At 47.4% G+C, this 22,582-nt stretch overlaps 1 protein-coding gene across 1 annotated transcript; it reads right to left on the reverse strand.

The window, feature by feature from the left end:
* Positions 1-1,185: 1,185 nt before the first annotated feature.
* LOC136577638 (signal-regulatory protein beta-1-like) lies at positions 1,186-21,755 on the reverse strand. The gene is made up of 8 exons (XM_066577549.1): positions 21,716-21,755; positions 16,936-17,268; positions 11,580-11,876; positions 9,456-9,740; positions 8,368-8,454; positions 5,066-5,434; positions 3,684-4,016; positions 1,186-1,663 (listed from the first exon to the last, which is right to left on the reverse strand). The coding sequence occupies exons 1-8, from the start codon at positions 21,753-21,755 to the stop codon at positions 1,581-1,583; spliced, it is 1,827 nt and encodes a 608-aa protein (XP_066433646.1). The 3' UTR covers positions 1,186-1,580.
* Between the last annotated feature and the right edge of the window lie 827 nt (positions 21,756-22,582).

Genomic DNA, 22,582 nt, shown 5'->3' on the forward strand with positions numbered 1-22,582 from the left:
GAGATGCTCCATCGGCATTGAGGGCTGCACGGTAGCCTGCTGGAGCACCGCAGCCCAGTGGGTGGCTAGTAATGGACCTTATAGGGTAATCCCATGTTCACTTTTATGGCGCATGCATAGGATATGTCTTAGGAGTCCGATAGATGTGGGTCCCACCTCTGGGAGTTACACCTTTCTCTAGCTTTGCCCCCATCACTCCTGGTGGTCAAGAATTAGGGTAACAGTCGAGCAGGCATGCCTATCCAACAGCTACGCTTTAAATCTAATATTGGAATATCCCTTTAAAAGCGGTGTTTCAGCTCATCCGGCTCTATAAGGGCCCATTCTCATGGGCATATTTTTGATTCTTGTGGTGTTCATAGTTGTTTCTGTCTGCATATGGACGGCACACGGACCCATTAAAGTAAACCGGTGGATTCAGACATCCGTTTTTTATGTGGACCGATGTTACACATAGAAAATAAATTGCAGCATGTCCTATTTTAGTCCGTATTCACAGATCAAACTAGACCAAGTTTATGGGAGCGTCACAAAATTACAGCGAACACGAATATTACATACGTGTGCATTAGAGATGAGCGAGCATACTCGCTAAGGACCATTGCTTGATCGAGCATTGCCCTTAGCGAGTACCTGCCCGCTCGGGAGCAAAGGTTCGGATGGGTGCCGGGGGGGGGGGGGGGGGGGCAGGAGTGGTGAGTTGCGGCCATGAGCAGAGGGGAGCGGGGGGGAGAGAGGGAGAGAGAGATCTCCCCTCCGTTCCTCCCCGCTCTCCCCCCGCCGCTGCCTGCCCACCGCCGGCAGCCGAATCTTTGCTCTCGAGTGGGCAGGTACTCGCTAAGGGCAATGCTCGATCGAGTAATTGCCCTTAGCGAGTATGCTCGCTCATCTCTAGTGTGCATCTTGCCAGGACACCGTGGAAAACTGATGACACGGCATGTGGACATATGCAACAAAAACGCATGCAGCATGCCCACACAGTGAGATCTGCCCATTTTTCACGTACGGAAATTACATACCCCTGTGTTGATATGAGTGTCACTAGAGATGGCCACTGAGAAGACGCCTGTCCTCGGGAGAGTATCAGAGGCCGACCCCTATATTATAAAGACTTACTGTATCGCATGGGCATCCCTGCTTTCATCACATCCCTAAAACAAATATTCGGACAGGTTTAGTTGCTCCTCTTCCTCTTTTATTTACTGTATGTCTTTAATATCAATAAATACAATATAATGCAGTGATGGTTACTGGTAGGAAGACACAATGTATCCATGTTCAGCCCAGCGGGCAGTCTGAGGTTCTTCTGCCTTCTGATCACCGCTGGACGCATTGTGATGATCCTCCGATGACAATGTATCGAATATTGTGTGATGTAGTGTGATGCAGATGTCACAGTCTCAGCATGACGGATCCACTAAAACACAATGTAGAGGAGTAAGAGGCGGCGCGCCGGCCACTCATGTGCTGTATTGTTATATCGAAGACTCCAGTCTTGGAAGAATCGGCTGAGGTCTGATCATAATGACCATTCATTCTGGTAGCAGTCCTGGAAGGTGAGGGGAGCGTACGGCTCCGGGTCACATCTCTGTGATTACACTTTCATCGAATGCCCGGAAGCCCCAGTCCTGATAGGTCCGAGACCAGTGGTTCTTCTTGGCTTCTGTGAAGAATAAGATGAGAAGATTAAGATCAGTCTGAGCTGGATCTACACTCATCTACAGATGTAGCAAAATTTAACTTGACACTTAACAGTTTTAGGGTGCTTTCACATCTGTGTTGGGGATTCTGCTTTCTTAGTCCATTCAGGGAGCAGGAACGGGGAATCCCCACGGCAGAATGGTTCCGTCTCTGAACGAAACCATACAGCGCTGTGTGGACCCCATTGACTATTATTAGGTCTGCCCACTTTCCACCCAGCTGCCTGGTTTTGGTACAGAGGAATAAGCGCTGCGTGCCGCCCTTTTTCTTCCAGTATTTGGATACGCAAACCTCCGATCAGAGCTTCCAACGCAGATGGGAAACCACCCCAAGAGTAAGTTCTGTGCTGCAGTTTATTTGCCTTCTCAATGCTTTTGTTATCTTTGATAGATAACTTGTAGAAAGTTCTCACAGCCAAGTTAAACTTTTCTGTAAAGCCCCTCCCACACTGGCTCTTTTTACGCAGCACTGAACACTGTAAAACACCTCTATTGATCTTAGCGGAGCCTCTCAGACAAACTGCTCTATTTTAGTGCGTTTTAGTGATTTTTTTTCATGCACCTCATCACGCATTACAATGATGGGGCGGGTTGAAGAATGCTGTCAAACGCATTTGAAAACGCTGTAAACGCGGCATTTTTTTCAGACGCCAGTGTGAGAGTGGCCTATCTGGTCATTTCTATATAAGCGATATCCAAAGAAGCAAATGTAAATGCGCAGCCTGTCCTCTTTGTACAACCCCTATCAATACAATACGGGTTCGTTCTCACCTGCGTTACGGCCTTCCTTCTCTCTGTTCCCATTTTTCCCCATTGATCTGAATGGGTTTTTAAAAAACTGGAATACTTTCAGATGGCTTCACTTCCATTATGTTTCCCTTTTTAAAAAAAATGAGAACAAATAACACTGCAGACGGCGATATTTGTTCCATAAAACGAAAATTTGAAACCTAGTGGAATGGAAGCCAACTGAAAGCATTTTTTTGAAAACCCATTGGAATCAATTGGAATAAACCGGAAACATCTGATTCTAGTTTAATTCCTTTTTTTTCCGCTCAAAAACAGAACAGCGATGGAAAGCCCTATCACATGTGAACAAGCCCTCAGTCCCTCTGTGACTACCTGACTGTGGGAAATCCACTGTTAAGAGATATTAAAGTTTAAGGAGAGTCAGCTAAATAGGGATATCTAAATCTCCCATAGTGCATTGCCTCTTTCCACAGAATAAAGGCCCATTTAGACACACGATTATCACTCAAATTTCGCTCAAACGGCAGTCTGAATGACCATTTTGAGTGTTACCTTTGAGCTTATTAGTGTGTAAATGAAGGTGGGAGCGCTGTCTTCTGTATACAGCTGCTGTGTTCTTGGAGCGCTCCGAGCGGGCTATGCAGAAGACAGTTGGAGCGCTGTCTTCAGCATACTCCTGCTGTGTTCTCAGAGCGGGATACCAGCTGAAACAATAGTATCAGCAGTATCCCACTGAGAACTCATTGTGCGGTGCTGATGAGGCTCATCGTTCTCTTTCAGCTTGCTAAAAGTTAGCGATGAGCGAATATTCCACGAAAAGTGCACAATGGCCGCGCGTTTAGACACAACGATTATTGCTCAAAAGATGGCTTTTGAGTGAATTCTGAGCGACAATTGTTGTGTCTAAATGGGCCATAAGGCATAACTTACTAATTGGTGGAGTCAGACCGCTAAGTATTTACCCCGCACAATTAGCGTTGACGATTTTTTAAAAGGGGGGAGGAAAAACGAAAATGGAAAAAAGGGCCATGTCCTTAAGGCAACAGCACAGAGAACCCTAAGACTGTCTTTCCGCACAGCCCAAATGCTGTGAAATTTGCTGCAAAAATTTTGTAGCATTTACAGTATAAGTCATGTGGAGGAGATCTAAAAAAAATCATTCACATGGAGCAGAAAATTTCTGTAACGAATCCATAGCATTTCTAGTGCTAATGGGACATTGAGAGTACTTACCGGCTACTTTCAGAGGCGCCGAGCTGCGCTCCGCCAGGATCCGCCCCTCATTTTCGGAGAACGATGCTGTAAACATCGCCCCAGATTCCTCACAAGTTGGGCAAAGTGTTAGGAAGGAGCAGATTTGTCCTTGTGACTTATTTTCGGTGATCTGGTAGTTGGCGTCCTGTTCCTTTAAGAGGACTGTCCGCTCTTCATTCATGCTCTTCTCCCAGGTCACTCTGATGTCCCGAGGTATGTTCCCTTTCATAACGCAGCTAAGGGTTAACCTTTCTCCTGCGCTGCAAGTTTCCGGCACACAAATATCTGATACTGAGTAGAAGCCATAACTATCTGCAGCGGGAAAAATAATGAAATGTGAGACAACGTAGGACGCAGGTACCAGGTTATATCACCTCACTCAAATAACTGACCCTGTGGGGAATTTTGTACATTGAGATAGCCGGTAAACAAATCATTAGCATGCTCCTCTCTCCGTCTCCTGCTCTCCCGCACTCGTGACTGAGAGCAGGAGACGGGGGGCGGAGTCAGTCTATGCATGGAGTCACATTGGGACCTGCAGCAGTGTAATTAAGTTTGGCCTCTGCCATTTGGTGTTTCACTAGACAAGGGAAGCTGTGGACTGCAGAGGGCACAGAGTGGCATCAATATTTTGAAAAGGCAGTATTACTTTAATGGGTACAGAGTGGAACTCTTACCTTGTAGAAGTACTGAGGGGGCACTGTTACTTTGAAGGCACATAGAGTGGCACTGTTACTTTGAGGACGTACAGAGTGACACTAATACTTTGAGGGGGCACACAAGGGTTCTTGTTACTTTGTAGGGTTATAGAGGGGGCACTAGTACTTCGATGGGGCAGAGTGGTACGATTACTTTATATAAGTACAGAGGGGGCACTATTACTTTGGAGGGTTATAGAGGGGGCACTATTACTGTGATGAGGCAGAATAGTATGATTACTTTATACGGGTACAGAGGTGGCACTATTACTTTGGAGGGTTACAGAGGTGGAAATATTACTTTCAGGGAGAACAGTGTGACTATTACTTTGAGGGGGTACAGAGTGGCACTATTGTTTTGTAGGTTTACAGAGGGGGCTCTGTTACTTTGAGCAGGCACAGAGGGCAGTATTACTTTGCAAGAGTACAGAGGGGCACTATTACTTTGAGCGGGCAAAGAGTGGCACCATTACTTTAAGAGGGCACAGAAGGCACTTTGAGAGAGTAACACAGAATATTATTAAAAGGGCACACAAGGGCATTAAAGAGACGTTTGAGTGGTCGTGCACTGCAGGGATTGTCCCCGGTCATGTTGGGCACAAAGAACAAATACTATAAATATAAGCCAGAACACTCATTTCTCAGACTTGTTTTCTAACGTACCCAGGACAGTACCGAAGTATTTCTTCTCCTGCATCACTTTGCCCGCTCTCATGAAGCGGCAGATGAACTCGGCCTGGTCGTGCCGCTCCTTCTGCACCTGGAAGCTGAGGATGGAGCACAGCGAGTGGCGTATCCCACCCACAAATCTGCTCTTCACGATATTCCAGCAGGTGTAGGAGTCCTGCTCCTGTAGCTCCTTGTAGTCCCCGGGGGTGTACAGCGAGGCCCGCTCTTTAATCTCAATCTCTTTGTCCCCTTGTCGGATCAGCCACACGGCACTTATGTTTTTCGGGTATCGACCCGCAATACTGCACTTCAGAGTGGCAATGCTGCCTTCGGTCCAGTCCTTGCACACCGAGATGTCGGTCACTGAAGAGACACAAATATAACCCTCACATAATGTAACACATTCTGCCCACCATATTGTATGGGAATACTTGCAACACATTTGCCTCCAGACCTACATGAGCAGCACCTTTATCAGCAGCGCACAGTTACAGCAAGCCGTTCAATAATCAAAAAGGAACAATTCTTGGGGCAATTTTTTACATTAGGCCACAACTCTGTTACACTAAGGCACCCTCTGTATGTCTCCTCCCAGCAATACAGTCCGTTAGTGACCATCTCACAGTAATAATGCCCCACATACCCTCCAATCAGTAATAATGCCCCACATACCCTCCAATCAGTAATAATGCCCCACATACCCTCCAATCAGTAATAATGTCCCACATACCCTCCAATCAGTAATAATGCCCCACATACCCTCCAATCAGTAATAATGCCCCACATACCCTCCAATCAGTAATAATGCCCCACATACCCTCCAATCAGTAATAATGCCCCACATACCCTCCAATCAGTAATAGTGCCCCACATACCCTCCAATCAGTAATAATGCCCCACATACCCTCCAATTAGTAATAATGCCCCAGATACCCTCCAATCAGTAATAATGCCCCACATACCCTCCAATCAGAAATAATGCCCCACATATGCTCCAATCAGTAATAATGCCCCACATACCCTCCAATCAGTAATAATGCCCCTCTTACCCTCCAATCAGTAATAATGCCCCAAATACCCTCCAATCAGTAATAATGCCCCACATACCCTCCAATCAGTAATAATGCCCCACATACCCTCCAATCAGTAATAATGCCCCACATACGCTCCAATCAGTAATAATGCCCCGCATACCCTCCAATCAGTAATAATGCCCCTCATACCCTCCAATCAGTAATAATGCCCCTCTTACCCTCCAATCAGTAATAATGCCCCACATACCCTCCAATCAGTAATAATGCCCCACATACCCTCCAATCAGTAATAATGCCCCACATACCCTCCAATCAGTAATAATGCCCCACATACCCTCCAATCAGTAATAATGCCCCGCATACCCTCCAATCAGTAATAATGCCCCTCATACCCTCCAATCAGTAATAATGCCCCTCTTACCCTCCAATCAGTAATAATGCCCCACATACCCTCCAATTTGTAATAATGCCCCACATACCCTCCAATCAGTAATAGTGCCCCACATACCCTCCAATCAGTAATAATGCCCCACATACCCTCCAATCAGTAATAATGCCCCGCATACCCTCCAATCAGTAATAATGCCCCTCTTACCCTCCAATCAGTAATAATGCCCCACATACCCTCCAATCAGTAATAATGCCCCACATACCCTTCAAACAGTAATAATGCCCCGCATACCTCCCAATCAGTAATAATGCCCCACATACCCTCCAATCAGTAATAATGCCCCACATACCTCCCAATCAGTAATAGTGCCCCACATACCCTCCAATCAGTAATAATGCCCCACATACCCTTCAATCAGTAATAGTGCCCCACATACCCTCCAATCAGTAATAATGCCCCACATACCCTTCAAACAGTAATAATGCCCCACATACCTCCCAATCAGTAATAATGCCCCACATACCTCCCAATCAGTAATAATGCCCCACATACCTCCCAATCAGTAATAATGCCCCACATACCCTCCAATCAGTAATAATGCCCCTCATACCCTCCAATCAGTAATAATGCTCCCATGTTTGCAGTAATATTAAAGGGCCGCTCCAGTGATTTCTTCTTTAAGCCAGCTAGTGTTGCCTTGGTTAGTTACTCCTTTCTATCTAAAACTCCCGACCTCTTTATCTTCAAGTGGTCTTGGGATCTCAATTCTGACCCGCTCTGGTTTACTTAGGTCTACATATTGAGTTTCTAGTCAGTTTTTCAGTCTGTGTGATGCTGTTACACGGATCTACCACAGAACTGCTTAGAGGGGGACACAAACACTCCTACAGTAACACAGTTACTGATGATGATTATTCAGTTCCTGCTACACAGTTCCTAGAATGGTCAAGTTGGAAGGGACATTGGCACTGGTGAAACTATAGGGGCGGGGTTGTACCCAGGGCTAGGAGCCATAGGGGGTCCATAAGGCCTCTCTTCTCCATATAGGGAGCCCAGTTCTATGAATAAAGCATTGTATTTGGGGGCCCTCTTACAGGTTTTGGATTGGGGCCCAGAAGCTTCAAGTTACTGCTCTGGTCATCGGATATCAGCTCCTGGGTAAAATCCTGAGGTATGACAACTCTTTCTTTGTAATCAGTGCTTGCAGTTTATCACAATTTCTGTGTTTTTGTTTGTCCACCTGGTTTTTGAAGATTGACTGCAGATTCTCAATGGGATTGGCGTTGACCCAAAATGTCAATGTTGTGTTCACCGAGCCACTTAGTTATCACTTCTGACTTGTGACACCGTGCTTCATTATGCTGGCGGAAGCATCGTTCATCACCAGATTGTTCCTGGATGGTCGGCAGAGGTTGTTCTTGGAGGAGGTTTACATCCCGTTCTTCATTCATGGCCGTGTTCTCGGGCTGTGAGTGAGCCCACTCCCATGGATGGAAAGTGACCCCACACATGAATGGTCTCAGGATGCGCTACTGTTGGCATGACACAGGACTCATGGTAGCGCTCACTCTTCCATCTGGCAATCATTTTCCAGTTGTCCCAAACAGTCTGGCAAACATTACAGGGAATGGAAGTGCATCCTGGCAATAAGCAATAACAGCATTCGTCTAGTAACACTTGGAGAACGCTCCCAATGACCGTCCGGCTGTTTGTGAGCTCACGGAAGATGAACATGCAGGTCCATTCATGGTTGAGGCACTGACGTTGTGCAGATCTCAATCGCGGGGGGAATCCACCAACACGCAGGCGACAAATGAACGTGGTAACAAATTCATTTTGACATTTTTAGTACATTTTTAGTAATTTCTTACCATGCTTGCAAAATATCTGAATGACAGTCACCAGTAACAAGCCGCAAGCTGCTGAGATCCACAAGGCTTTAGGCACATAGGCATCAACTGCAAGCAAAGACAGTCTGTTAGTAATGTAGTATCCGTCTGTAGTCTGCAAGATAAACCCCCTCGGAATCAGCAGAGACATGTGAGATATTGGTGGCCGGACTAGATGATTTTCCAAAGGGTGTTCAGGTACTTAAAGGGGAACCCGACCCGCCAGGTCCCTTCTGCTGCCTTGGCTGCGGGTAGCATCGTACAGTGACAGATACGTGATTTCAATGGTCTGTCATGAAGCAATGAAGTGCGCCGCTGAAGAGGACTCTAGTAATACTCATGGACATATTCACGCCCAACCACCGTCTCCCGCCCTCCAGCTGCTGATGGACAGTTCTCTCCATATTACTGTGCCTCAGGAGGGACCTGTCAATCAGCATCTGGATGGTGGGCAGAGCTTGAATATATGAATGACAATGGCTATCACTGAATCTCCCTCTGGCCGTGCACTGTTTCAAATGGAAGGTTTAAACAGACAGAGCGTAGAAATCAGTCTGTACCCAGGACAGCATAGGGGAGTTGAGAGGGTTCCTTTAAATACTGAAGGCCTATACTTAGAATAGGTCATCAATTTCATATTGGTCGAAGGTTCAACTCCTCATGCCTTCCTTTATCAGCTGTTTGAAGGCGCATCGGCACTCAGGCAAGTGTTGTGGCCTCTTCATTGTATACCAGGTGCAGCACTGTACATTGTATAGTGGCTGTGCTTGGTATTGCACACTTGAATGGGATTAAGCTAGAGAGAGGCCATGTGCCTAATGAACGTGATGATCACAGGCCAATGAAGAGGCCATGGCACTTGCCTGAGCACCGCAGCTCTTTCAACCAACTGATCGGCAGGGGTCCTGAGAGCTGGCCTCCCACCAGTCTGATTCTGATGATCCTAACGATGGGCCAACTGTATTGAGAGTCCAGAAGACCCCTTATAGTTTATTAAAGTATCCAGTAAGTTACTGTGTTGATCCGTGATAGATTCTGTATTTACCACTATAAAACTGTAGTAACCTTACCCAGAAACGTCAGCCTCTCGGTTGTACCCTCCGGGATGGTAGAATGGTGGACGGTGCAGGTGTAGTCAATGTTACTGTCCTGATATGTCACATTGGTCCGATAAATGGCCTCCAGGGAATAGGTGCCGTTAGAGTTCTTCCATTTATTGATTTTGCATCCTAGCAGCTCTCCGTCTCTCTTCATGGAGAGGTTGAGGTCATCGGGATAAAACCCGGACACCAGGCAGATCAACGAGGAATTCTTTTGGCCTTTGCTTGAGAGGTAGAAGAAGACCTCCGGCTGAACTGTAAGACAGTGCGATAGAAATGTGTTGTGCTGATAGGTGCAGGTAAGACATTGGATTAGAGGTAATGGAATTAGGATGAATCCTGCTCGGGTTCCCACTGAAATGTAATAGACCATCCAACGGACGGCGTCCATGAGAATAAGCCTTTAGGCCGCCTTCACACAAGCAGTTAGCACTGCAGCATTTACAGTACAGGCCATGTGGAGGACAGGATAGAAATCTCCTTTACACGGAATGGCAATATTCCATGGTGGGCTCTACATCTACAGTCCGTCTGCTCATCCTGCTGGATGATCATGTGCCGCCAGTCCTTGAAGTAGAAGGGTTGAATTCCGCAATTAAAAAGCTGCCAAATCCGTACCATTTAAGTGTGTATTTGGCCACTGTGGATTTCTTGGGAGATTTCCGCGGACATTAACTACCATCAAGGAATGCGGCAGCGATTCCGGCCTATGTGACGGTATCCTCAGGGTGTTCACACTTGGGACAGACTCATTACAGAAAGTTCTCTGAGGCCGGCTTCAACATCGCACTATGGGGTGCAAGGTCTCCCATTGAAAACAATGCGAGAAACTTTGTGATCCTCCGGCATGTCTGATTGCTTCTTCCCTGAAGTGAGTAAGGCTCTTTAGATATCAAAGCGCCTCGCATCCTTAGGGAAGCCACATGTTGGCGAGCGCGATATAGGGCGGGATTTACGGCCCCATATCACCCTCGCCAGTGTGAACTTGGCCTTACTCTTCCTTTCATCTAAGGTTTGCAAAAATTCACTTTGTGTTCACCGCCTCATTTAGATGCAAGGAATTGATTTCCAGAATTGTTTTCTGCAACAGATCTGTGAATTTAGTGAACATTCGCTAAGCCCGTTTTACAAGGTGCATTTTCCAGCAGAATTTGCGCCAATTCCACATCGAACACGCATCCTGTTCATTTGAGCAGGAAACCAATTAGTGACTTGTCACCGTTGGTCTGGATTTCGAGTGGAATCCACATCTGGATGGCCGCACATGTGTAAGCCGCAGTGACTGAGGAAAATCCATGTGCAGATCCACAGCGGCGGTAATGTAGATCCACAGCAGAACTCTGCAGAGAGCCAGCCATGATACAACCACTCCTGAGATATGTGACCGCTCTGGCCAATCACAAGCTCACTTTGGCTTGACGTCAGTATGTCAGCTGGGAGTGAAGACCATTGGGGGACTTGAAGCAGTGAGTGAGGAAGGGGGGGGGGGGGGAGGGTAAGGTGACTGTGGCTTTTTTTAATCCTTTTATTGCATTTTTGGAAGGTTTTGTCCTTGGATGACCCCTTTTAGGTCACAGAACGACTGAATTGTCAGCTATTTATTCCAAGGTGCAGTGAACAAGGCTTTAAAAATTCAGTACCTTAGAAGTTCAAAAGTGACTTGATGTATTTAGAAGATGTACAGCGACCTTATCCAGGTCCCCCTTATAGGATAGCAGTTTAGAAATCATTACACCTGGAACTTCTATGGTTGTGATCAGCAAAGTTTTTGGCACCTTTCACCTTGGATTGGGCCGTACGATGCAGATGTTGATGCAGAATTGAAAATTATTACAATCTGCCTGCAATTCCACATCAAAATCCAGAGTTAGACCTGCAGATTTTGATGTGAAACCCTGCAGTTTTGGATTTGGCTGCGTCCTGTGCAGTAATTCCATCCCATGTAAAAAGTCTCTAACAGAATGGGTTGGATGTGGGGGATTTTAGTGAGTTTTGGCTTAGGTAACATTATAACTGGTGAGTTTATTCTGCAATTACATTAGTATTATTCAGTGGTTTCATCCAAAGATACCCAACAAAGAAATGGGGTCTTACCTCCGAAGGTGAGCTGGAAAGTGTTCTTGAGTGGAGGAAGTACGTTCTGCACGACTTGACAGGTATAGTGAGCCTTGTCGTCCCCCAGGACAGGGGTAAAGCAGAAGGAACTGTGAGCCCTAAAGCCTTGCCCATTGCTGCCCTCTACCAGGTGCGGGGTGGAGGTGCTGAGCTCCTCGCCGTCCCTCAGCCACTTGAACATGGCGTCCGGAGATGACAGGTTATTTGCTGAGCAGCGCAGCTCGTTAGACTTGTTCATAGTGACTATGGTTCCTTCAAGGGTTATATACCGATATTCTGGAGAGGAGAGAACATGTAGATTTAGGAAGTAACGATCATATATAATGGGGAAGACATGACTGTGCTGGAAGTAAAGGACATCTGCCCGTGGCCCTACAGATGCAGCAAAGCTTAAAGGGGTTTTGCCAGCAAACACTATTGAGGATCTATGCTCAAGGATAGTTCATCAGTAGTTAATTGCCATGATCATCTGGCCTGTCGCCGGTGCCACGGGGCTGAATACCATCATAGGGTTGGGATTGGAAGGGCTATAGCTTCACTCATATTGAAATCAATGGGAGCCGAAGCTGGCTATTACACTTGTGGCACTTCTGTCTCTATCCCAGGGTTGTACTTGGAAGTGTAATAGAAGGCTTCAGCTCCCATTGATTTCACTGTAACGGAAGTTAGCTATGTCACTTCCTCTCCCGACCCCATGATGATGTCTGGCCCCCTACACTGACAGAAGGCAAGGTGATCAGCTGATCGCCGGAGATCCCTAGCGGTGGGTTCCCAGCAATTAACTATTGATGAACTATCCTGAGGATAAGTCATCAATGGTTTTTGCCTGAATAAAACCCTTTAGCTTAACTGTGATAACTTCCTGCAACAATTATTCCATCTTAACACAAAGGCCATTGGAAAGCTATTGAAAGAGCAAATAGTCTGCGGCACAGAATTTTTTTCCAATGTGTTAAGTTAAACTTTGCTACATTTGTATTAAACCAGTAACACGGCAGGGACTCTGACAAGGAAGGCAGGCTATACATACCTCACTGCTCAGCCTCGGGAACCCCAAAATCTGGTTTTCAAACTGCCGCATGTTGTATGTAAATGGCGCTGGAGTGATCTGATGAGTGGGTCATTGCTGGAGAGTGGTCCTAGGCTCTCTGCCGTATGCCATTGCCAACCGCTCCCCGTGGCTCTTGATTGACTGCTAGCGCCATACTTGAACTGTCAATCAAGAGCCAGATGAGCAGTCGCTAATTGTAGAGCGCCCCTCGCTACTACCCAGCAGTGTTCTGCCCATTGGACCTTCTGACGTTACTTACATGCGATGTGCAGCTGTCTTTCAGGTCCCCTCAGGCAGCTGAGCAGCGGAGGAGATATGCCGTCCACCATGTCAGTGTCCCTGCCGTGGTTTATAGCCGTAGGGACGCCGGCAGATGTCCTGTAAACAAGAGTTATAGGAAGACTGTCCCTTCCAATGTAGTCACCAGACCCGTAAATAGAACAGGCGGATATTTGCCCGTCGCTCGAGGTCTGATTACAAAGCAGAAAAGTGCATTTACATCTCATGAGCATCTATTAACAATTCAAATAAACCAAGACAAAACTTGTGAAGCACATATCAGCGGTAAGCTGCAGGAACCATACATGTAGGACCAAGGATCAGCCAAGCCTTCCCACACCACCAGTAGGTGGGCTATATACCAATCCAAGCATTGATTAATAAATCATTACTCCCTCTAGTGGCCATTTAGGTAACTAACTGGAGATGGAGATCAGATGTAGAGCTGTCAGAAATGCGTCTACTCTGCATATCTTTTTTCTTTCTTCTGATAACTTCTGTAAATGCACATTTTCTATCCCCATGCCTGCTCTGTTTGGGTGTTTGCAGGGGGGATTCTTACTGGTGGTCGCCCTAGTGCTGTTTTTGCTAAAGTGAAAAACTTCACCTGCCTCCTTCCTTCACCTGCTTCACTCCTTCACCTGCCTCCCTCCTCCACCCACTTCACTCCTTCGCCTGCCTCCTTCCTTCACCTGCCTCCCTCCTTCACCTGCTTCCCTCCTTCACCTGCTTCCCTCCTTCACCTGCTTCCCTCCTTCACCTGCCTCCCTCCTTCACCTGCCTTCCTCCTTCACCTGCTTCACTCCTTCACCTGCCTCCCTCCTTCGTCTGCTTCACTCCTTCGCCTGCTTCACTCCTTCACCTGCTTCACTCCTTCACCTGCCTCCCTACTTCACCTGCCATCCTCCTTTACCTGCCTCCCTCCTTCACCCGCTTCACTCCTTCACCCACTTCACTCCTTCACCTGCCTCCCTCCTTCACCTCCTCTCTTCTGCACCACCTCTCTCCTTCACCCACCTCCCTCCATCACCTGCCTCCCTCCTTCACCTGCCTCCCTCCTTCACCTGCCTCCCTCCTTCACCTGCCTCCCTCCTTCACCTCCTCACTCCTTCACCTGCCTCACTCCTTCACCTGCCTCACTCCTTCACCTGCCTCCTTCCTTCACCTGCCTCCTTCCTTCACCTGCCTCCCTCCTGCACCACCTCTCTCCTTCACGCGCATCCCTCTTTCACCTCCTCTCTCCTTCACCTGCCTCCTTGTGTCTGACCATGGAAACTCCCAGCCATCCTAAGAGCTCTTTCTCACAGGTGTTGTGATTTTTGTCCGCCCGCATCGTGGCCAAAAATCGCATGAACCAGAGAAAGCCGCGACCAAGTCGAGGCTAAATTTCCCATTTTCTCGCCCATTCAGATGGCCTGGCTGGAATTCTGTCGGCTTGGGAGAGAGACTTTTTGCGCTGCTAAAGTCTCTCCCTCTCCCTTTGCCAGTTGATTGCAGCAATAGAAGCTCCCATAGAAGCCTATTGAAGCTGCCGGCAAAGAGAGGGTGGGGGGAATTTAGCAGCACTTGCCCGACTAAATTCCCTCCCCCTCCCTCCCCAGCCTATAGGAGCTGCCGGCAAGGGGAGGTGGAGGGACTTTAGCAGTGCAAGCCGCTGCTAAAGTCCCTCTCACTTCCATCCCCCTCACCTTTTCTGACGGCTCCCACGGGAGTCTATGGGAACCACCAAGCTACATACTCTAGCAAAAAGATAGGGCAAGTGCTATCTTTTCCGGCCGTCCAATTTTACGCGCTGGAAAATCGCCCATCTGAATGGATGCATTGGAATCCATCGCTCCAGATGGTTGGGATATTTAGCCGGCGTTCTATCATGGCAAAATAGCCGCAATAAAACGGTTGTGTAAAAGAGGCCTAAGAGTGGAGCAGCCCGACTGCCCATGTGAATGGAGCGATTGTGAATATGCCCAACCACCGCCACCTCATTACCTTCCATGGGACGGGCGGAGATCGATGTGCTCAGCAATCTCCCTCCATCCCATAGAAGTGATTGGAGTGGCAATCACATATGTGCGTTGCTGCTCCATTCATATGAGGCATTTAGGGGTGCTGCTCTCGGGATTGCTGGAGGTTCCAGTGGTCGGACATTTATCCTCCCTCCTGTGGCAAGGGGATACGTTTCTTTACTGAGAATGCCCCTCTAAACCAAGCAAGGTCCGCAGCATGAAGCCAGCACATGATTCCAGCGGTTAATAATCCTGCAGACTACAGAATACCATTACGCTACGGCTACATAGCCACTTTGGCAACCAGTTGACTTTTTTGCTACTGTAATGTTGAGATTGTGCAACTTGTGACTCCATTGAGTTCAACAGGATGTCACAGTGATACAAAGTTACCATGTAGCCCAATCCTATGGGTACTGAATGTAATGTACACACTGCAAAGACTCAGAGGCTAGACGCCCTATCCTACGGGCACACACTGCAGAGACTCAGACTAGTCGCCTTATCCTACGGGCACACACTGCAGAGACTCAGAGGCGAGTCACCCTATCCTATAGATACACACTGCAGAGACTCAGAGGCTAGCCGCCCTATTCTATGGGCACACACTGCAGGGACTCAGAGGCTAGTCGCCATATCCTACGGGCACACACTGCGGAGACTCAGAGGCTAGTCACCCTATCCTATGGGCACACACTGCGGAGACTCAGACTAATTGCCCTATCCTATGGGCACACACTGCAGAGACTCAGAGGCGAGTCACCCTATACTATAGATACACACTGCAGAGACTCAGAGGCTAGTCACCCTATCCTACAGGCACACAATGCTGAGACTTAGAAGCTAGTCGCCCTATCCTATGGGCACACATTGCAGAGACTCAGAGGCTAGTCGCCCTATCCTACGGGAACACTCTGCAGAGATTCAGAGGCTAGTCACCCTATCCTACGGGAACACTCTGCAGAGATTCAGAGGCTAGTCGCCCTATCCTATGGACACACACTGCAGAGACTTAGAGGCTAGTTGCTCAATACTACGGGCACACACTGCAGAGACTCAAAGGCTAACCGCCCTATCCTACGGGCACACACTGCAGAGACTGAGGCTAGTCGCCCTATCCTACAGACACACACTGCAGAGACTCAGAGGCTAGTCACCCTATCCTACGGGCACACACTGCACAGACTCAGAGGCTAGTCGTCCTATCCTACAGTCACGCACTGCAGAGACTCAGAGGCTAGTCGCCCTATCCTACGGGCACAAACTGCACAGACTCAGAGGCTAGTCGCCCTATCCTATGGGCACACACTGCAGAGACTCGGAGGCTAGTCGTCCTATCCTATGGTCACGCACTGCACAGACTCAGAGGCTAGTCGCCCTATCCTACGGCCACACACTGCAGAGACTCAGAGGCTAGTCGCTCTATTCTACGGGCACACACAGAGGCTAGTCGCATCACGTCGTTAATGTTCTCTAGCATATACGTTAACTGTATGTGAAAAAAATGGACATTATATACCGATTTGTGCTATTTCTACTAATTTACAGTATAACATTTAGCATATTATTTATTGTATACCGCCCTTACATTTTTTCCTTTCTTTTTCGCTCCCATTTCTGTCCCTCGCACTCTTATTCTTTATATCCACCTAATTCAGTTGTACTATTGCCATTGTTCTCACTGCAGTTGTACTAAGAGGCTTTGCACCTCAAAACGTGTCCTTACTGCTGGCAGACATTACACTAATTTCTCGTGGATGTATCTATCTTCAGCTGCTGAGACGATCTGGGAAGCCCAGCCCTCAAGTGAGCACTGCAGTCCCTTCATTGGAGCGATCCACAGGGGTCTCAGCACCCGGACCCCCACTGATCAAAACCTTTAACATGTTGCTCTAACATGTCGAAATTTTTCTAAAAGTGCAGTTACTCTTTAATGAAAACCTCTTTCGCATGTGCCCAGCAGAGTGTGACTTTCCATAGAGGTAACCCGCCGAACACTTACCTGTAACCACCAGATTGATGCTCTGTATCACCTGCTCCGATCCCAGCCGGATACTACAGGTGTACTGGCCGGCGTCCTCCTGTGTGACATTAGGTAGAGATAGTGAGGCGTCTCCCCTTGCCAACTGTTCTTCAGAGATATGGGCGCCGGGTCTGAAAGCGGTGATTCTGTCCACGTACGATAAGACCTTCTTCCCTTCATGCTTCCAGAACACGTGGACCTGGGCAGGGTCCACCGGGGCCACACTCAGAGAGAACAGACACTGCAGGACGGCCGTCGTCCCCGTCTCAGAAGCAACAGGAGCCGGCGAGGTGGGGACCTGTAGCTGCGCACCTGTAAAATAGAAGAGACCGCTTGTTGTAAGAACCACTGGAGGAGATTACAAGCACAGCGGGTGGTGAGACTAGGCGGAAATAACTCTGTAAAGGTTTTGTACATCCAAGTGATTCTGACATTGTTTTTTCGCCACATGTTGTACTTCATTTAGGTAAAAATAGACAGATAGAACTTGTGTGTATTTATTAAGTGCCAAAATTGGGAATATTTTGATTTTTTTTTTTACTTTTTAATATTTGCAAAGATACTGTACAAATTTAAACAGATTTCCATCTGTTTACTTTATTCTGGAAGCACATTTGAAAAACTTTAGTTTTTTTTTTAACCCTTTAAAAGACGTACAAATTTAACATTACTTTTCAACATTTTGAGGAACATTTTGTTTTCCTGCACCAAACCAAGATTGTAAAGGCTCATAGGTATAAGAATGATAGATACCCCCACAAATGACCCCATTTTAAAATCTACACCCCTGAATATATTCACTGAGGGGGGTCAGGAGTATTTTTACCCCACAGTTTTTTTTTCAGGCGTTAATGCAATTTAGAGAAGAAGAAATAAAATTTCATATTATATAAGAATATAATCCGTGAGGGGAGATGAAACAAACTTTTTTTCTTCTTCTATGCATGTCGGGCGCACTTGCACAGAAGACGATTTAAGGTCCTGGAAGGAGCATATAGCCGTGGGACATCGCGGTGGACAAGGGTGAGTATTTTCACCTCCTCTCATGTATCCGATCCATGAGGGGAGGTGAAATTTTAACTTTATTTTACTTTTTAAAAACTTTTCCATGGTCACGGGCCCGGGGACCGGTCACCGCGCTCCCCGGTGACATCTCCTGCCTCTGGGCTACCTTCAGTAGCCGGGAACTAGGAAATTTCAAATGTCCCACAACGATCCGGTCTTCTGCGCATGCCTCGACATTTCTTGTTTGGTGCACATAAGAAGACGGCAGAAGGTCCTTTTCGGACCAGATCATCGCGGAGGACGGGGGTGAGTAGTTTCAGCACCCCTCATGGATGCGATCCATGAGGGGAGCTGAAACTATCTTTTTTTCACTTTTTATTCACTTTCATGCAATTGGCGCTATCCATTCGATAACTCTGATTGTATGACGAGGAGTCGGATTTCCCGGCCCCCCATGACATTTTCATGTTGTCGGCTACCTCTGTCAGCAGTCAGCATGGAGCCGTCACATCCACAGCCCACGTGGCTTTAATCCTCAGAGGAAGCATTTTTTTTTACGTCCCTGAGGATTATAGCCCACTTAGCCAGGACTTAAAAAAGCAATGGGGCCGTCACTAAGGGGTTAATATAGGATCTTCTGTGGCCAACAGCTGGCACACCTGCTGATTAGCTGTTTCCCGTTACTATTACATACCAGAAGTAGCACAGCGCTGTACACCGAGCAGCAGCCTGGAATGGTAGAGAGTCTGCAGTACCAATCCAGGCTGCTGCCTGGTGTGCAGCGATGTGGAGAGTACACTGAGAATGGTGTGGTTGAGGCAAACAACTTGTCACCAAAAGGGGTCAGAGGAGGATGTCAGGAATTGGTCTGACCAACAGGCGCTGCACAGTTAAGAGCAACTGAATACAAGCTGGTGCTCCAACTAATGTTACAGGGGGTCTACAGACTACACATCCAGACTTGTGGTTGTAGGAGTTGCTACAGAAGAGGCGCTGCACAGCCACAATACAACGCTGGTGCTCCAACTAATGAGTCTGAACACAAGAGTGGATGACCCCTTACATATCAGAAACTACAAGAAGCTTCTTGTCCGCAGGGGACAATACTCCAACAGATCGATTCCAGCACTTAGTGGAACCTATGCCATGACGAATTACTGCAGTTCTGAAGGTCAAATGAGGTCAAACATGCTACTAGACGGGGGGTCTCTAATAAAGTGGCCATTCAGGGTAAACTATCCTTACTATTACTAAAAAATAGTAAAGATATTAAAAATATACATAGTGACGTCCCATCCTCCGACCTGGGCTTTAAATACGAGAGAGTATGTGAACTGTATGGGGGATTTCAGCATTTTGTGTAGCGGTGTGATAAGTGGGATTACGTTTTATTTTAAGGTAACATAACAAGTTAGGCTGCACATGGACGGATTTGCATATCAGAATCCGGAGCGGGCGTCCACCTCCGAATTAGGCAGCTAATACCATCCATAGCATACTATGTAAAAGCATGCGCTATAGGCGCGTGAAAAGATTGCGTCTATTACAAACAATGGTTTCCTATAGAAGCCTTTTAGATGCGCTAAATCCTCGCACCTAACAAAGATAGAACATGCGACTGCAAGGTCGCATCTAAGGTCCGCGGTGCGTGAAAAGATGGGACCTGACCTGCCTGGTGCGTGCTGCGCAAGAGTTTCCATAGACTTCTATGGGAGCTGGATAACACGCACCACGCAGCTCCCAATTGTGTGAACGGGCAATTTCACTGTTCATTAAAATAGCTGGAAATCACCCGTTCACGCGATCTTTAGCGCAGTATGGCCGCGATCTTTTCACAGCGCTCGTCTGAACGAGGCCGTAGGTTATATTTACACAGCGTGATATCGGTCTGAGAAACTCTGATTGATCTCATGATTGCAAACCGGCCATTTTCCCCGCCATTGCAATAAAAATGTATCACATTTCTGCACGTTGTTTTCACTCGCGTGTTTCATGTGTGCGAATATCGCATGGTATTTCAGTAGGAAAAAAAAATCCCATCAGCATGCGAGTGTCATGCGATTTTTTTTTTTTTTACTCCCATATGAAATAATGGGCCATATCACCCAAATAATTGGGTGCGCTGCAATTCTTGTGTCTTGCAGCATCGCTGCTGGAACGAAATCACCATATAAATAGACCATCACAAATAGAAGTTGTATGTCTGTGCGAGTTCAGTGCATCTCACAGCACACATTAATGTGGCCTAGGGCCTCGTTCACGAGGGCAACAGCGTTTTTGCCGCCAGAAAATCGCGGTAAAATCGCGTCTTTGTTCCCATGTTTTTTTTTTTTTAAATAATATCGCGGCCGCTTGTGATAAAGAGGGCTTTCCAATATTAAAGACACATCACATGAAAATTGCGATGCGATGCTTAAAAAGAGAAGGCTCCATAGTAGAAATGAGCGAGTATACTCACTAAAGGCAATCGCTCGAGCGAGCATTGCCTTTAGCGAGTACCTGCCCGCTCGAGACAAAAGGTTCGGGCAGGGAGCTGCGGGGGAGAGCGGGGAGGAATGGAGGGGAGATCTCTCTCTCCCTCTCTGCCCCCCGCTCCCTCCTGCTAACGGCCGCTACTCACTGCTCCCTCGCCCCGGCACCCGAACCTGCAGTCTCGAGCGGGCAGGTACTTGCTAAAGGCAATGCTCGCTCATCTCTACTCCATAGGGAAACATGGGCTAAAATAAATAAATAAATCGAAAATCTCAGCAAGATCGAGCACAGTGTGATTTTTTTCTCCCAGCATAGCATCAAAACATCGCTAATTCGAAAGAAGCCGTTGAAAAGCCCGCGTTTCAGAAACATGCATTTTATAGCACTGTCGCCGGAAAATCGTGCGATTTTGTAGCCCGTGTGAAATCAGCACACGGCACAGCCAGACTCCGCATCGGAATCAGCAGCGTCTGCGCGTACCTGTCTTGCTTTCTCTTCCTCTGCACTGCGGATGGTCCGCCGTTGGACATGCACAGTACTTTTTTTTTTCAAACTCCTGCTTTTCCCGTGATGACGCAGAATCCACGACCTTTCTGCAATGTCAATTGTGAAAGGGCCATGGGTCAGATGGCTTCCAGTGACTTGGAAGCCACCCGCGCAAAAATAGAGCATGCTGCGATTTGTCCTCAATTGCTTTCTGCTCGTATGCAGAAGGAATTGCTTTTCAATAGCACGCAATGGCGGTATTTTCTGCGGTATCCGGAGGCAAACGCCTGCTCTGGATTCTGCAATACAAATCCGCCCGTGTTCAGCTGCCTAGGGATGCTTGCTCTACAGTCTTGTATAGACTAAAGTCTATGAAGGTAGTGGTGCCTGCAGCAGGTGTGCGGACCGATGCATGCAGGCGGATGGGACAGCCACATTGTAACAAGTCTGCTGAGTGTGAAGACATTGTGACAACAGATCAGAGGTGTCGTTACAAAGTATCCAGCTGTGTTTGTGAATAATCAGCTGTGATGATGATACACCAAGCCAAGCTCAGTCCAGGTATATAGTCAAGGTCTTCATACTCTCCCAATACACCTGTGACACAACACACATATGGCGAGGCTATGGAAGCCCAGCCGCAGGCTCCACAGATGTATATGCATTGTGTGGGCAGAGATGCTGCTGACACTCCGCATGCAAAGCATCACAAGGACAAACGGAGAAATCTGCATCGCCCGCCGCTGTCTGGAGAATGGACGCCGTCAGCCTGCAGTATCAGTAATGCCATACTCACACACAACTGTCCCCAGCAGGATCAGGAGCAGGGAGGACATGGCAGGAGGAAGGAGCAGGGCCTCTCAGATCTACTATTGTCAGTCACATCACAGTTACATTGTCTCCTCCTACATATGATAATGTGCCTGCTGCAGGAATGCAGCCCCCATGTAGTAGGCATGCAGAGGATGCTGATGAGAGCAGATGGCACAGCGTCGTGATCGTGCCCTCATGTATGTGCCAGGCTGCTGTTCTCTGTGGATGTCAGTGGGAAAAGGAAAAATAGGGAACTTTGTGATTCATTTTAAGAACGTATTAAACGCGTCTCGTGGACGGCTGTTGCTGCGCGAGTCTGTGTGATGCTCAGCCTGGCACGCTCCATGCCCGCTCTTCTGCATTCAGCGCTCTGCTCCCCCGTACATTTTTTTTACTCCGCAACTAATCTAAAGGGATTGGAAATGTGATGACACGGCTGCTTGCAGGCAGATGTAATGTGAACGCTTTCTAGCGCCATATTACGGCTGCACTACCTGATCCTGCTGCAGTTTCTACTGAGATGAGCATGGAGAAAGAACCGTGCCGCTCGCAGCGTGTATGAGGCATTCATCAAGCATATAGATATTCTAATATTAGTGTGGGTCACAGATTTTGGTGCAGATCAGCAGATTTCACCCCTTTTGTTTTCATTCAATTAATGGGGTGAAATCAGCTGCAGATCTGCACCCAAATCTGCCTTCAGACTTGCGAGAAAATGGCGCTATGTTTGAGCGATGCGAGAGTGAGTGAAAATGTGAGTTTATGAAAAGATGGGGAGTGGAAAAAAAAAATCGCTGCTTGCCCAAGCTTTCTGCGTTTTGTTTTTTTTCTTCTTTATCTCCTATGTTTC

Source organism: Eleutherodactylus coqui, chromosome 8 (assembly GCF_035609145.1).
Source record: "Eleutherodactylus coqui strain aEleCoq1 chromosome 8, aEleCoq1.hap1, whole genome shotgun sequence".
In the NCBI taxonomy this organism is placed as follows: Eukaryota; Metazoa; Chordata; class Amphibia; order Anura; family Eleutherodactylidae; genus Eleutherodactylus; species Eleutherodactylus coqui.